The 16,342-nt window shown below is 33.0% G+C and overlaps 1 protein-coding gene across 4 annotated transcripts in view; it reads right to left on the reverse strand.

Moving 5' to 3' along the window:
- The window catches only part of LOC118192354 (protein O-mannosyl-transferase TMTC3-like), a 495,624-nt gene that overhangs the window by 31,307 nt on the left and 447,975 nt on the right, over positions 1 to 16,342 (reverse strand). For all 4 annotated transcript variants that reach the window (XM_085815135.1, XM_085815132.1, XM_085815133.1 and 1 more), the window contains 3 exons: positions 14,992 to 15,074; positions 7,913 to 7,985; positions 1,691 to 1,777 (listed from right to left, as the gene is read on the reverse strand). In XM_085815135.1, coding sequence (XP_085671261.1) covers positions 1,691 to 1,777; positions 7,913 to 7,985; positions 14,992 to 15,074 — 243 coding nt within the window. The remainder of the gene's footprint in view (positions 1 to 1,690; positions 1,778 to 7,912; positions 7,986 to 14,991; positions 15,075 to 16,342) is intronic.

A 16,342-nucleotide genomic window follows, 5' to 3' on the forward strand; every position in this document is an offset into this window, starting at 1 on the left:
CTGGTATCAGCACTGGTGGTTGTACAGACCTCTATCAGAAATTGATCACAGATTGCTGTTAGATACTGAGATTAGATTCTGCACGCTGTAGTGGTATCCTATGCCTGGGGAGTTGGGAACATTTTTTTCATAGACGATAATCCAAGGCCTAGTATGCGCATCTCGTCAACAAATGTTTCAAGAGGTAAGAGTTGAACGCATGGATTGGATTTCACGTTCTTTAGACCCGAAACTAATTGAACGAATTTGGGATGTACTGGGAAGTCGTCAGGCAAGCCGTCTAATGCCTCTAGAAAGTTGGAAGTTGTCCTTGGCCAAGAGTAGCACAGGATTCTACCTACAAGAACTGCTAGACAATCTTGATTCCGTCCATGTGACATCGCTGTGAGTGTGTTTTGTCAGTCTTGAGTGAGCATACACCCTACTGAACAGTCAAGGTAACATGATTAGCTAAGCTAATCCTTCAGTGAGAGTCATTTGCCATAAATTGTTTATTTACAAGTTCTTAGTCTTGATCATAATAAATAAAACATAAATTCAATTCATATATCTCTGTTATAGTATTATGTTTTTATTCCTGAAATATTTCTAGATCAGTCACCTTCTGAACAAAGACTTTCAAAATTTTTTCTCCATGAACTTTTTCGTGCAGGAAAAGAATATATTAAAATATTAAATAAATTTAAATATATATAATTTAAATATATAATTATAGTTTTATATTAAAAAGTACTACGTACTCTCGATTATCCAGCTTACGGATTATTTGTGCGTGCCACTGCCCACGCCCGCACACTGAACACTGTGCGCGAGAGTATGTAAAACTAAACATCTGCAAGTCTGAGCATGCTCTAAAAACTGCTGAGTTGCATGTTTAGGTTTAGTTTCAACGATTATTTCGTATAATTCGTACTGCGTGAGCATAGTCGATGGCATCGTCTCGATTGATTACCGAGATATTTTAGTTTCGAACGCGTTTTCTTGCATATTTTCTTTTCATCCTTTTAAATACTGATTTCAAATTTTGGAACTAACAACGACTAAAGAACATGCTATAAGTACTAACCACAAGAAAATTGCTTTAACATTAAAACAAAAGCTTGCATTAATCGAAAGATTTGATCATGGCGAATCGACAATAAATGCTTCCCAAGGAATATAGAATTGGCGCGTAAACTATTTCTGATATTCGTTGAACAAAACAACTTAGACCATAGGTGCTTTGAATACATTGATAAAAGAACATTTCGAAAAATACGCAGTAAAATTCCACATATATTTAAACTAATTCAGAAGTCAAACAACAAAAATCAGCGTTTTCAAATGTTTGTTGTTTGACTTCTGAATTAGTATTTGTTCTGCGTGTTATTATGTCTTAATTATATTTAAACATTCAAAAAATAAATCCTGATATTAAGAGATAAGCACATACAATATGCAGGAAAATAATAGTTTGTATTATCCGTGTTTTTCAATAATCCTTGACCTGCTTTCCTGGCATTAGCCCGGATAATCAAGAGTACACTGTATGTAATGTATACAGTGTGAAATACATAGTAGAAAAAAAAAGCTGTGAATGAAGTAATGATACTCCATTTGCTATTTTATTTTCTAATTTAGGTGTTGTTTACATTTTATTACTTAACGCGTTATTAAGGGATTAATAAAATTTAAAAAACAAATTGCATACTTCGTGATTAGGCTCTAAATCTAAAGCCTTGTTGAAGAATTCCAAAGCTTCAGCATTTCTTCCTTGATCCGTTAGAACAACTCCTAACTGAAAAACAGAAAATTGTTGGTATGCTTCTTTCATTAAAACTTATTATGCAGAAAAAGTGCATTAGCATTAAGATTCCTTGCTGATTCTGAAAATAAGCAAGTCCCAGAGTGTGAAATTTTCTGACAAAATCTAGCTCGTGCTCCAAAATCAAATTACCGTATATTCCGACGTATAACGCGCACATTTAATACAAAAAAAAAAAAAAATAGGACAGAAATTTACGGGTGCTCGCTATACGCCGGATGTAAAAATATCTAAAAAAATAAGGAAAAAATTACATTTTTTACATGAACCCAAATCCTGCTTATTTAAAAGAAATGACATACCATCTGAAATTAAACATTGTCATTATCAGATAACATAAAGAATTCGACATCTTCGTCTCCCCTTAAATCTTCAGGCGTATCATCGAATTTTGTTTCATCTTCATCATCATTGTTATTTTGATCCATAAATAAATAATTATTATCCGTTGCATCTTTTACCAACAACAAGCATCCTTGCTGCAGCACGCTTTTCATTTTCTTTCGCAAAATGAATGGCTTTGCATTTGAAAGCAGCACTGTATTTTTTTTTTTTTTTCGAGGGAGTCATATTTTACTATTAAATGGAACACTAGATCAACCGTATTTCAACTAAAACAAATGCGATTTACTAAGCCTCCGATTTTCATTTCAAAATCACGGCTTCAAATGACTACAGGTTTGGTTTGGTTTAGTTTACTTAATTATGTCAAAGCACACTAGGGCTATCTGCCTAAGGGAAGGGATGCCTACGTGGAGGCCTTTCTAAGGGAAATTGGCTCGTATACACGTTACACATGGGGAAAACCACGAAAACGCCCATGCAACCAGCCCGTTCGCGGGATTCGGACCTCAGACCGAACTACCAGTGTTCAGCGACTTTACCGCTCGGCCGCTGGTGGGCCTCAAATGACAAGAGAAAGAGTATACATCTTGTAAGGTTTATCCTTGTAAGGTTTTTCACAGTTATTTTTAAGCTCCTTTCCTATCCATCCTAATTTCAGCTTACAATTTCCTACCAGAAGGTGGTTTTAGAATCGCATTTAATGCAAATGAGTAGGAATAGTATTTAAGTCGAAGTTCCACTGACTTCTAAAGGGAGAATCAGAGATTCCGACTAGCGCGCGTTTGCCTTTCGACCCCATCTCTCTAAGCTGTTACTACGCTCGGCCGTATTAAGGGCCCTTGATAGCTTCGCTAACTAATTCGATATTTAGGGGCTAACTAGTTATATTTATGTTAGCTTCGGCTACATCTATTTAGTTAAACATTAGTTAAATTTTTATTTCTTTCACTTTTGAGTTTAAGACCAAGTGGAGGCTTTGCTGTACACCCTGAGAAACGGGCCGACTGTTATTCTTGATTTTGAGCAATAAAGGCTAATTAAACCTTCTTGAGCTTTATGTTTCTGTTACTGAATTTAAGCGATTATTCGCTTAGCTGTTCACTAGGCTTCTCTACACTTAAGTTGTAGATAGAAGGGAGAGACCCTACTATCTTAACTCCTAATTTCACGATTTTATTTAGGTTGGAAGTGCATTCTTACTCCAAATTATATCAACATTTTCTCGATACCTACAATAGCATTCTTTTGGACATTTCCATTGAATACAATCCACTCTTTTTGCAGGAATAATTACTCTCTCAAGCATTTAACCCACACACATATTGTTCCCCTTATCTCTTATTAATTCGGTATACCATTATTCGAAAGGCTAGACAAATCTTTGAATAAGTGACCTCGAAAGATTGGAGCATTGCTCATGTATCTTTTAGGTTTTTTCGTGAAGAATTGGGTGCGCATTACACAGTGCATGTAACTAAAAATTAAAAAATGTGGCTTAAAATTATAGATGTACGTTTTACACCAGAAAATACGGTATCTTCAATTTCTATGAAATCCAAGAGCTAATCACAAATATTAAATGAAGGTTTGACATGTTAACATCTGTATGGGTATAATACGTTCCCATTGGCCACAGTGTTAGACATCGACCACCAACTATTCTTTATGAGCTGAGAATTTTTGTTGCCCTTAAATGTGTTGAGGCTTCATGCCATATTTAGAATTCCAGAACATCTTTACGAACTTGCTCCTCTCACATAATAAATAACTGAGCTTAAAGGATTGACCTTGTAGTGGATAAGTAGGTTAGGAAGTATGTATACAAATCAGAAAATAAATGAGATTGGTTTAGTATCAACTAGTAGTAGTTTAATTCGAGATATTTCTCTTAGATATCTTTTAAGTTTTAAAACTTAGCGAACCCATGTAATTTGAATAAGACTTGTGACTGAATATCCTCTTTCACTGCAATTTACTGTTTTTATACGATAACATCAAGATCAGATATTTCACAGTTTTGGCGTATGTTCTCCCTTGTGACTTGTCAAAATAGCCCAAGACTAGGATACGACAAAATAGCTTAAACTATAAATATTGAATTTCTAGATCATTTCTGCCCACCAGCAGCCGAGCGGTAAAGACGCTGAACACTGGTAGTTCGGTCCGAGGTTCGAATCCCGCGAACGGGCTGGCTGCATGGGCGTTTTCGTGGTTTTCCCCATGTGTAACATGTATACGAGCCAGTTTCCCTTAGAAAGTCCTCCACGAAAGGCATCCGTCCCCTCAGGCAGATAGCCCTAGCGTGCTTTGCCATAATTAAATACACCAACACCAACTATATCATTTCTAAAAGCACTTTATGCGAATATCGACTTTTATACTTATATTATTCGACAAAACTCACATCCAGCTTTAGTATCTAAAAATGAATAAAATTATTTTCTATACTTTATATATTTTTTAAAAGCAAAATTTAGGCATATAAGACCAGTATAAAAACAAAATTAATGTTTGTTGACACTTATACATTAAAATTATTGCAATACCTTTATGCATTTTCGGGCAAAACATATAAATCTTCTGCAAATTATATAACAATTATAATTTAGAACGGAGGCCAGAGGATACTAAGCTTTTGTACACCGCGGTAAGTAGTATGCGTAAATTATTACTATGGCAACCTACTTGACAAATGATTGTGAAACATATCTTATTAGCTAGCGTATGTAAATATGTGTACAAGATCAAATTTGAACGTGTATATCTTTTATAATGCATTTACGTGTAACATGTAATTGCTACATTGGCAGTCTTCAATGGCACTATTTTATATCGCCTGTATATATTTAGACGCTTAAAAATTTTAAAACGTTTCGCAAGATCCAGTTTAACAGTCTTTGATTTAGGCTATTTTGTCATGGTCTTTGTTATAGACTATTTTGATGGGATACCGTTTTCCTTTGTATTTATTGTATATGATTTCTTCCTTAATACTCGTACATGATAAAGCTTTATATCAATACATATTTAATCATCAGTTTTCTTTATAATTTTTTTAATCAATAGAATCTTGATTATGCCGATATATCGATGGGATACATTCGGCTATAGAGTCTTAATTCGCTCCTTGATCATCACTAACCACTTGTAAAATTTCATCGACCCCGTTAAGAACTTCTGGTCTGTAATGATTTGGATACTTGTTAGAAAGTGGAAGCTAGTGCCACTATATGCCTAATTTGCTCTTGTGTAAATCAGATTCTGCTTTCACGATTTTAGGATTTAAAATATACACTGTCTTTTAAAAATACAAGTGGTTGATATTTTGCCTAGGTCATTGCTCTCAAACTAGCAGACTACAGAGCAATTTTACACGGCCTGCGAAGAATGCATTTCAATTATGCCATTGTATCTATCACGTTTTGGTGAAAATTTTGCCTGGCCGCAACGACAGGAATCATAGTTGCAGAAAATATGATTTGCGGGCATTGAGAATTTTCGTGCTATCGACCGAAAGTTCATAGGTTTAAGGGTATCTCGGTATTAACTTTAGTTTTTAGTAGGCATTTTTAATTTCTTTGTTTTTCTCCTGCGTGATATTCGAAATGAAATCCTCTGCACAGTTTGAGGAATTTTTCAAGTTATTGAGATTAGATAATGAGACCCTCCTTTCTAAAATTGAGATGTTAGCCCTCATTTTTAAAATGGCAATGTTAGAGCTCTAAACGATTTTTTTTTTTAAATGCCGGGCCCAAGCTGTCCACAGATGTTGGCCACTATTAAGGCCGAAAACGATGTCACTTTATTGTGGGTCACCATTGCCTCTTATGAGGTGACTGACAAATACATCCATGCCTTCTCCGGGATTCGAAAGCAGATTCTTCTGTACGGTATTCAGAGTATGTAACCACTTTACCGTTTGGGCTGCTGTTCTAAACGATTTCGAGTTAGGTTAAAGCATGCCAAGCTTATTATCGATATGGAGATAAGTAAAGTTTCTTACTTAATTGCAGGCGTGAATAATTTTTAACTATACCTGTGTAAATAGAATTGTATTAAGTGTTCAAAAATTAAGAAGGCTGTTTTATTTTGTCGTATTTGACTAAACATTTTATGTCGGAGCTCACTGTAGTCAGAATATCTAGAGATGAGACAATTTTGAGTTTTTTCACTACATTTAGTTTCGCATACATGTACTTGTTAAAAACGCATTAAGACACTGAGATAAGGACAGAGCTTATTTAATGAGTACTGAAGGAGAAAACAGATAGAATGAATAGGTTGAGATTTTGACACTGTATGGTTTCATGTAAGGCTACGTGACAGGGTCACATGGGAGACCTTTCCATGTCGGTAGAGTCAGTAAATTTAGTTTACCAGCCAACAGTCTGTGGCACTTTAGTATTCAATACATGTTTTTTTTGTCTATTGATATATTGAGGAAAATAATCAAATGTACCATTAGTGGTAAATGTGCTATAGTTTGAGAAACTCTGCACTAGTTGGGTTGCTGTACAGATGGAGACAAACTAACTTATGGTTTGTAAAATCTTTTTATTTGTGCTCGCTGTTAAAACTACTCTAGAAACTCCCAGTTTTCTTCTTAATATTACTTTTAACTTTATCTTTTTGTTAAGCTTATTACCACTTTTGATTGTTAAATGCTGTTGACATTTTAAATCGTTCTTTGCTAATTATCAGTCTGTATAACGTACATGTATATATATAGGCTAACTGTAATATTTTCCGCTTAAACAGTGACTATTTCGAGAAAATACTCACATCAGAGAATAAAACGCACTAGGATAAGTATCTGTGACAAAAACATCTAAATAAAGTTGTTAACCAAAAGCAACAGTGAGTTAAAGGAAGTTTTAAATATCATAACTGAACATACCTTAGTATTAAGAAGTTATTAATATTTATTACTGGTGTGAACTTTAAAAAAAATTCTGTGTTATTTATAAAGACATCTACACATTCACTGCAATTTAGGTCGTGGTTAATTTGGAAACTTTGTGAAGCTTTTACGTTTGATCCAAATTTTCCTTCCCTTTTTTCAGACCGTATGATATTCATTATTAAGAATACTCTTTCGACTGATGCCGATGCTCCTGACATACTGAAAAATGTATTCTGATATTTAAATAAAATCTTCGGAATGACTGGAAAGTTCTATATATTTTTCTTCATAACTTTTATTTTCCCAGATTCCCTAGTTATCTCCATTGCTCACTGTAGAAAAGACATATGTTACAATTTTTATGGAAAACCTCTAGACAACATTATAAATACTTAGATATAGATACAAAATTTTTAGATTGGTAATACTGTGAAAGAGGAAATATTTTAATTGACAAATCGCCGTTTTATCCGAAGCTGTACTATTTTCCCTTTTGTATATTCGGCATTTTTAAAACTTAACCAAATAACCGAAACAAAACAGCGAACTGACTGGAATGCAGCGACCATGCCATTAAAACGGGACAGTCTAGTAAGCTTGGGTATATATATATATATATATATATATATATAATTCACTCTCATTTTGCTTTAAAACTTCTGGCTCGACAGCTGCTTGCATCCTTTGCATTTGGTTCGCATGGCAGTCTGAGACCACTGTCTAAGCAATTCTCAGCCAGTTGAATTTCGATTGCCTTTCTAGAGTTAACTGGTAATAATTCTTTGAAAATTCCTACGGATCAGTAAGTGGAAGAAACGAGCTTTTGTTATATTGCTTATTAAAAGTGAATAAGAACTCACGTTGTAATACAAATCTGGATTAGTTTCGTCATACTTTAGAGCTCTATGGTACATCGCCTCTGCTTCTTTCGTCCTAGAAAGGGAAAGTAATTAAAAAAGATACTTAAACTAACATAAAAAATAAATTAGATGTAAAAAATAAGAAGTCATAAAATACAATAAATCATTGATCATTTTTTAATGTTTATTTTAGTTAACATTTTATTTGCTTATGTTAAATCTTCCCTCAATTTCTAATTTCATCGCAAGATATGCAAATTAAGTGCGTTTAAGTATTAGCTGGGAATCCAAGCTAAGAGAGGTACGGTGACAACTTCTTTCAAGTGCACTGTAATTATAATTCTATACTTGCCATAGTGTTGGGCTGCTTACACCAGAAAATGCGCTGGAATAGGAATAACGTTCTTAATCTTTGATTCGGTACCTATTTTGTAAATAATTGTACTGCTTTTGTACCTGATGTTGATATTAACTGATGTCAGTTTTCTGCCAACATAGTAGTTTTTTTGTAATGTCAAGCCGAAATACAAATACATGATTTTATTATCACTTTTATGATTGTTGTTATCCTTTTGTACGTAAATATATGTGCGTGGGAGATAAATATTTAGGGTAAAATACTAACTTCTTTGCAATAGTCTCTTAACTCTGCATTTTAACTTCTTCTTATGGTCTTAAAAATAGTAACTACTTATAAAAATAGTCTCCCTAAACTGCGTCATTTTAAAATTATTCCAGCCCATCGGTGGCCGAGTAGCTCTTGTAGTTCGACCAGGATTCGATTCCCGACTAACGGGCTGGTTGCACGGGTGTTTTTCCGGTTTTTCCCATGTGTAAAGTAGATACGAGCCAGTTTCCCTCCTTTCTCTTAGGCAGATAGCCCTCGCGTGCATAATCAAATAAACCAAAGCAAACCAATCCATGTCATGTGATTCTTACATAATATTTATGATGCAAAAATTTCCATAAACGTTTCAGCGAATAAGATTTCAATTGGAACCAAATCTATATATGAGGAAAATCTGGGAACTGTAATTCAAATCACTCTGAGCCTAATTTTCATCTTACACAGGTCGCATACGTGCTGTTCTTACTGTCCTCTGAACATGTCACTGCGTACCTCTCTCTTCAGCTCATCGTGTAGGCTGTAGAATAGACAAAAGTGTAATCCAAGCGGGCAAGGTAGATAGATATACCGGTAATCCAAGCGGGCAGTAGAATACGATACATAACTCATACTGAAAATGTGCTTCTCAAGAATAAAATAAAATACAAAATAAAATGTGGGAAATAAGCCATTATGATCGTTAACGTCTTTTATGCACAAAATCTGTCCTCAACATATATCTCTAAAAGTCCTGCTCTCTGCTCTTTCGACATAAATATGTATATTATTATATTGCATTGTATCTATTATCTATTACCTGCTGCGACATGTAAGGGAAAATATAGTAACGTAAAGGAATTCTATTACCACCGGAAAGAGTTTAGATTTTCAAATGATTTGATGAATTTTATAAATGGCAATAGAACAACAATATTAGGAATTTTGCTTTGATGTCCTTAACTGTATTTTTGTTTTAATCTGTGTTGGGTGTGCTTTGTTAACCAGGTGGTCGATAATTATTGGCCACGAATAAAGCCACAGTCGTATATTATATCGTATTATTACACTCGTATGTTGCTCTTTATATTACCGTATTATATATTCCTCGCAGCTTTCATTTCTCCCCTAAAGTTTGAGCTATAGGCTCTGAAAATTAAAAAAAGAATAAAATTAATAAATAAATAAAAAATCGCATGGTTACTTCTTTTCCTATAGTACCTAGTGTTTTCCTCTGAGGGCATAGTTTGTTGGCAAATTGTATTTCCTTGATTATTCTTTATTTTATTCAAAATGCATTCAATTTGTATTTGCGTTTCGTCCATTTTACTTGCCTCGCATTTATTGTTTGAAAGATATTTTTTGCAAATTCTTTATTAAGCTATCTGGACGTGAGAGGTATTCTCAGACTTAAAAAAATTACAAACATGCAATTTCACCTTATTTCTATTATTTACATTCCATTTTATTGTAGCCTTACTTACTGCTGATGTGTTTGAATCTTTCGGAATTCAGTTGTTTTGTTAGTACCTATAGTTTATTCACGACTACCTTTTAATTGTTATGTTTTTACTGTATCCACTTCCGTTGAAAATTAAATTAGTCGCGTAATTTTCACCTCTCGAGTTTCGAACGATAAAAGTAGGGACAAATACGCAATGAAATATGGTATATATCATATATTTTAACAGTGTTCCTCATCTGTATGCTTAAGGTTTCAATTTTAACTTAAATTAAGTATTGCTTTCAGTTAAAATGTTTAATAATAAGAAAGCATTATGAATTATAGTGCCAAAGACAATACTTTATCTAGCATTTTAAGACAGTAATATAATTATTTGTTTACGTTTAGATGCATTTATTGGACAAACTACGAACTATAATGAATCAATCGTTTTAAAAGCAAAATATCTAAATAACATGTACCTTTACCAAATTATTGTGTGTGTCTTAGCAACATACCTGATTGCAAAATAATTTTTAAGGAATTTTTCTCTTTTCATTTTTTAAAAAGCAAAAGTGTGAGTCTTTCTTATCAGAACTCTCATGCTTCAAATTAATTAGTCATTTCATTTTAATAATTAGACGGAATGAATTATTGAAGTTTGCAATGCTTAAACGTGATTTTCTCTGTATTTTATTGAAGCAAGCATTAGAAATACACCAACTCTTCGAAAGACGGATTTTTTACCTGTTTTTAGTGTATTTAAGTAAAATTCTATGACTTTGTAGGGTACTGATATGTCTAGAAATAACGTAAGATGAAGTTAAAATCAAATGTTCGTAACGCAGTCTAAGACTATACACAAAAATGCAGAGGGTGTTTACACATAGAATGATTTGGGGGATGCCAAATCATTCAGTCAACGTTTAAAATGTAAAGAACGTTTAAAATGTTTAAAATGTAAAGAGTATTTTTTAAAACATTCCATCTGATAGCCTTTTTTTCTGGACTATAACTCTACTTCCTATTTTCGTGATAGAAGGTTTTTTAGAAAAAAATTTTAGTGATACTGATTTTTATTCCTTTTCCACTACTTTCCGGAGTTACGGTGGTCTTGCGCTTAGAAAGAGCTCTTTTTAAGATACCCCAGGCGCAATAGTGCGTAAATAAAACGTGAGGAATACTTTGTAAAGGTAGATATTCAATCCTGTATCAATCTTCATTTTTTCAAGAAACGCAGTGACACTTTTCAAAGTGTAGCCTGTTGCTTCGTCTTGATGAAGTTTCGCTCTTTAAAAATCATTCAGGTTAAGAGTAATGGAATTTCTTCTAAAAACCTCGGAACTTTGTAAGTTGATTTTAACATCCTCCCACTCTTATTTTTAATTATCCATTGTAAAAGAATTCTGCGAGAATCATAATCCCCTTTACTAAAATTTTTTTTTTCAATAAATGGAACAAGGTTTTTGCACTTTGTTCCTCTTTTATAATAAATAGACCTTTTTTTGTGGCAATCATTTAGATATAGTCTTTAAGGTTTGCCTGTAGAACGTGGATATGAGCCAGTTTCCTTTAAAAGTTCTCCATGAAAATCATCCAAAGGCAACCCCTCCTCGTAGGCAAATAGTCTTCGAGTTGCTTTACCTTTATCAATTAATTGAAACTAATCTGGCTACCTTAAAGGACTTTCGATTTATTGGATGGCCTAAGATTACTCTCAGTTCATTAGGTTTGCAAATGGTTTAGAAAATCAGTTTCATCATTACTTCAAATCGTAGGAATACTATCGGAGAACTGTTAAATATTTGGTTTAGAAATCCATCATCAATAATAATCGTGTGGTTACTAAAAATAGTGTGATTTATAAAGTATTAAATATGTATGCTTTTATAAATGACAGTAATTGTTTTTATGTTCAGTGATTATTTAATGTTATCTTAATTTAAATGAGGTACATTTAAACACAAACTGTGTCATAAGACAAAGCATGCTATTTAAATAGAAAATATTAAAAATTTCCAAAACTTAGAATTGTGCTTAAGTGTCGCTCGTTTGTATGCGAAAACATGGAAAATACATCATTTATTAAGATCTACAATTCGGTTAATATTATAAGAGTTTTATAGAATATTTTTTTAATTGAAGTAAAGTCGCTAAACAATGTCAAAATAAATTATAAAAATTTCCAAGTGTCAGAAAAATATCGTTACATAAGGTATTAGTTCTATGTCACGAAATAGATTATTTTCGATTTTACTCAACCATTTAAAACTAAACAAAAAAGCAACCCTAATTTGGGTTAGATTTTGAAAATTTCTGCCGATTTTGAGGATGATCAGATACAGGACCCTCTTTTCTAGGAGCTTCAGGAGTGCAGATTTCGCCTGACCCTTAAAAAAATTTTCCCTGAAGCATAAACTACATAAACAAATGCGCCAACACAAACAAATTTTTGTGTTTTCCTAAGAAAACTTTTGTGAAAATACCTATTAGTTATATTTATTGAAGAAAAGGGACCTGTGTCTGATCACCATTAAAGTGAAAAGCGTTATTAAAAATCTACTCCAAACTGAGCTTGCTTTTTGGACTAGTTTTAAGTAGTTAACAAGAATCAAAAACAAGCTGTCTGGCTGCGTTTTCTGATACCTGGCAATTTTTTAATAATTTTTGACCTTATCTGACGACTACAGTTCAAAAGATTATTCTGTAATATTTTGAAAATATTAAACGGGCGGGGCTTCGGCAAATCGGTAATATCAGCCGCAATCAAATTAAGCAGCATCTACTGTAGATGTACAAAAACTTGGGAAATAATTCATTGACAACAACAGGAGGCGTCACCACATATAAAGATCTTGATCGCAAAGAATTTGCTTGCCACACCAAAGTGTCTTATGTTCCTTATGTTCCTAACTATCTTGGGTCTTTGAATATTTCATGCAGTTGGCCGAACTCATGAAAGGTTAATGAAGACAGTGCAGTGAATAAAAACTATTTCGGAGTCTTATAAAACGGATGTGACATTGAAAGCTGGGTATTTGGAAGAATAGTAGATGCAAAAATAGCTCACGTTTGCGTAAATGTTGATTAAATAGAAAATTCTCTCTTTTAGTGATACAAAAGACGAAACTTCCAAGATAGAAGGCAGTAAGGAACCTCGAGAGATACATTTTGAAAAGCTAAAATTCTTTTTATTACTTTCACTGTTCGAATTTCCTTAATAGCACAATTTCATCTTTCTTGGAAGGAAAAACAGTTACGTTATTAATGCTTTGCGTGTACAGGAAAACGGCAATCCGCGAAGTTAACTTTGGGACTTTGGGGACTAAAACTTTGTGGAAAATGTGTTGAGTATAATTCAGGTAATTTAAACAAGGTTAAAAATATTGCTATAATTAAAGGGAAAAGAGAAACAAATGTTAATTGAAAGGATTTTTATTTCTTTTTAACATGTTGACTGCAACGCCAGTTTCTAAGAAAATCTCCGTCAATACAATGACGCTGCTATACACTGTGCGAATTGATTTTGGCCGAAGATGTTTAGAATGTCTAGAACAGGATATCCCAAACTTTTTCTTTCATCGTCGTCTTGTATTTTTACTTCTTTTTACGAAGTAAGGGAAGTACTGTAAAAGCCAAATATTTCGGGATCATATTTCAATGAAAATATCCTTTCTGACCGTTACCGAATCGATTTTGATTTTTTTTTTGGGTGACGTCTGTACGTATATACAGGCCATATTTCGAAACGGATTATAAAATGGATTTTTTTGGCAATGTTTGTACTTACGTATGGTGTATTTCACTTGATTTTTGCAATCGTTTATCGTAAGCATATACTTCTAATTACAGAAGTGTTTTAAATGACGAAAATATTTGTGTTTTGACAATGTCTAATAAAAAATGGATAAATAAAAAATTGTAACTTTTAATGCTGTCTCACTCCCTTACGGCGAAATTTGATGGGGATATTTAATTTCAAAATTTGCAATTTTTGATGCCATTTTCAAATAGCCTCGAGAGGTAGGTTAAGTTCAAATAATTTGAGGAAATATGTAAAATTTAGTAGGCCGTACAAATCATGCAATATCTACATCAGACTTTTTTTTATAATTTACAGAATACAACAAATCCTAATATAAACAGTAAAATATTAGGCTGAAAATAACAAGTCATACTGTACCGTACCAAAGCAGTGTAGTACAATATAGTATAGTGTCCACAATTTTATCTTCCATTTATCATACGTTATTTTTTTAATTATATTTTATTTAAGCCAATTAAAAAGTTGCAGGAACATACCTTTTCGTTCTAAACAAAGTAGTCAGTTAAAGTTATGAGAAAAATTAACAGAAAAGTAACTTTTCCGCCATTTTCATTCACAGGTTAGTTTAGTGTATATAAGATGAATATTTCATTGATACACTAAAACAGAATATCATAAAAATATTAAGTAACCTAAATTAAATTACACAAATTACAGTAAATTACATGATTTTTAAAAGCTAACCCACTATACTAAAGACTTATATTGCTGCATTGATTAACAAACAAAATTTGGGGGGGGGAAATTAGAAACCATTATATAAAATTATAAACATCTACTAGAAATTATAAGCTAAGTAATAAATAAAATAGGATAGATCTAACTCCTTCTCCTGATATTATCAATCAAACTCAAAGCTTCACGTGTAATAGAATGCCATAAATGTCTTCTGGAAGACATTTGTATGACACATAGTACTCAAACAAGTTGACTCATTTAAATCTCATTTTGAAAGAGCCCACCAGCGGCCGGGCGGTAAAGACGCTGAACACTGGTAGTTCGGTCCGAGGTTCGATTCCCGCGAACGGGCTGGCTGCATGGGTGTTTTCGTGGTTTTCCCCATGTGTAACGTATATACGAGCCAGTTTCCCTTAGAAAGTCCTCCACGAAGGCATCCCTCCCCTTAGGCAGATAGCTCTAGTGTGCTTTGCCATAATTAAATACACCACACCACACCATTTTGAAAGAAACGAAAGTGGGCTTACTTGTTCATTTTCAATAGTACGTTTCCTCTGTTTAAATAGGCATTAGTAAAATCTGATCGAAGGGTAATGGCTTCTTTGTAAAGCTGAAATAAAATATATAAATAATATTAATACATGTAGCACAAACTGTAAAACACTGAAATGCCATTGGATCGGAGTTAAATAGCACTGTGGCTGTATTCAATTAGTGTTTTTGCCTCTTTTCTCGGTTCAACTTTTTAAACATTCAGTTTTTTACAATAAAGCTAGAGGTAAAATTGGTAACTTCAATGCTTTAGATCGCAGTAAAATAACACCTGAACCAAGCATGGGTTATTTTAATTTTAGTAACAGGTCGAAAGTTGGAGTTTTCTCATTCAACGATTTCAAGAGTGTGGCTGGAGTATACCAATAGTAAAAAAATCCCATGTGTACACCACATGACTTCCTTGTACGGAATATTAAATTATACGCATTTTTTCTTGCATTACATTTAAACTTATTGGATTAAATTAAATCTACTTCGCCGACACTGCATAAACCACAATAGAATAAATGCATTCTTTAAAATGCACTCTAATATGTGTTTATCATAGCGACACTCTGGCGCTAGATTCACTTCACAGTACTATATTTCGTTCATATTATAACTCATAATGCACAAAAATTATATCATTTAAAGAATAGAATTATCTAATCGTTGCCACATGTTCTATTCAAATACTATAATAAAGCTAGAACGATGTATAAAAGAAATTAAGCAAACAAAACAAAAAAGAAACAGTTTTTCGCAGACGATTGAGTATTTCTCATTCAATTAATTCAATTCTCACTTCGCGAGAAGGCAAAAATACATAAAAACTCAAAATATCTATATTAAAAATTACGAAGTAAATCTTAAACACGTATTTCCTTGAAAAAATTCCAGAAAGGATTAAGCATGATTTAATTGGCAATAAAAATTAAAGGCGCTATCTTTGTTGTTGCAAAGCTAAGTTTCTCTAGATTGGCAACAAATCCACTAGTTTGCTGTTTCAAATGTAAACAATCAATGGCCGCCATGAAAATAAAGGCTTAGCGGCATTTAAACAACTTTAAAATTGTTGATAATTCTAAAAATATTGCATAAAGATTTACAAAAGCATAGAAACCTTAACAACATAAAAAACAACATAAATCAATCGTTTTTAAAGCAAAAAATTTACAATTTACAAACATATAAGAGTAAAGAAACTGAGATCACCGAGTCGGGTAACAGAGTAGATATATATATATATAAATGTATTTATATACGTTTGGTGCGGCCGATTGCAACCAAAATACAAGGTGCACATCTACATGTTATAGCAGTCCTATATACAAAATTTCGACG

The sequence above is a fragment of the Stegodyphus dumicola genome, chromosome 4 (assembly GCF_044657685.1).
Source record: "Stegodyphus dumicola isolate Sdum_Otavi_A_Nest chromosome 4, ASM4465768v1".
NCBI lineage: Eukaryota > Metazoa > Arthropoda > Arachnida > Araneae > Eresidae > Stegodyphus > Stegodyphus dumicola.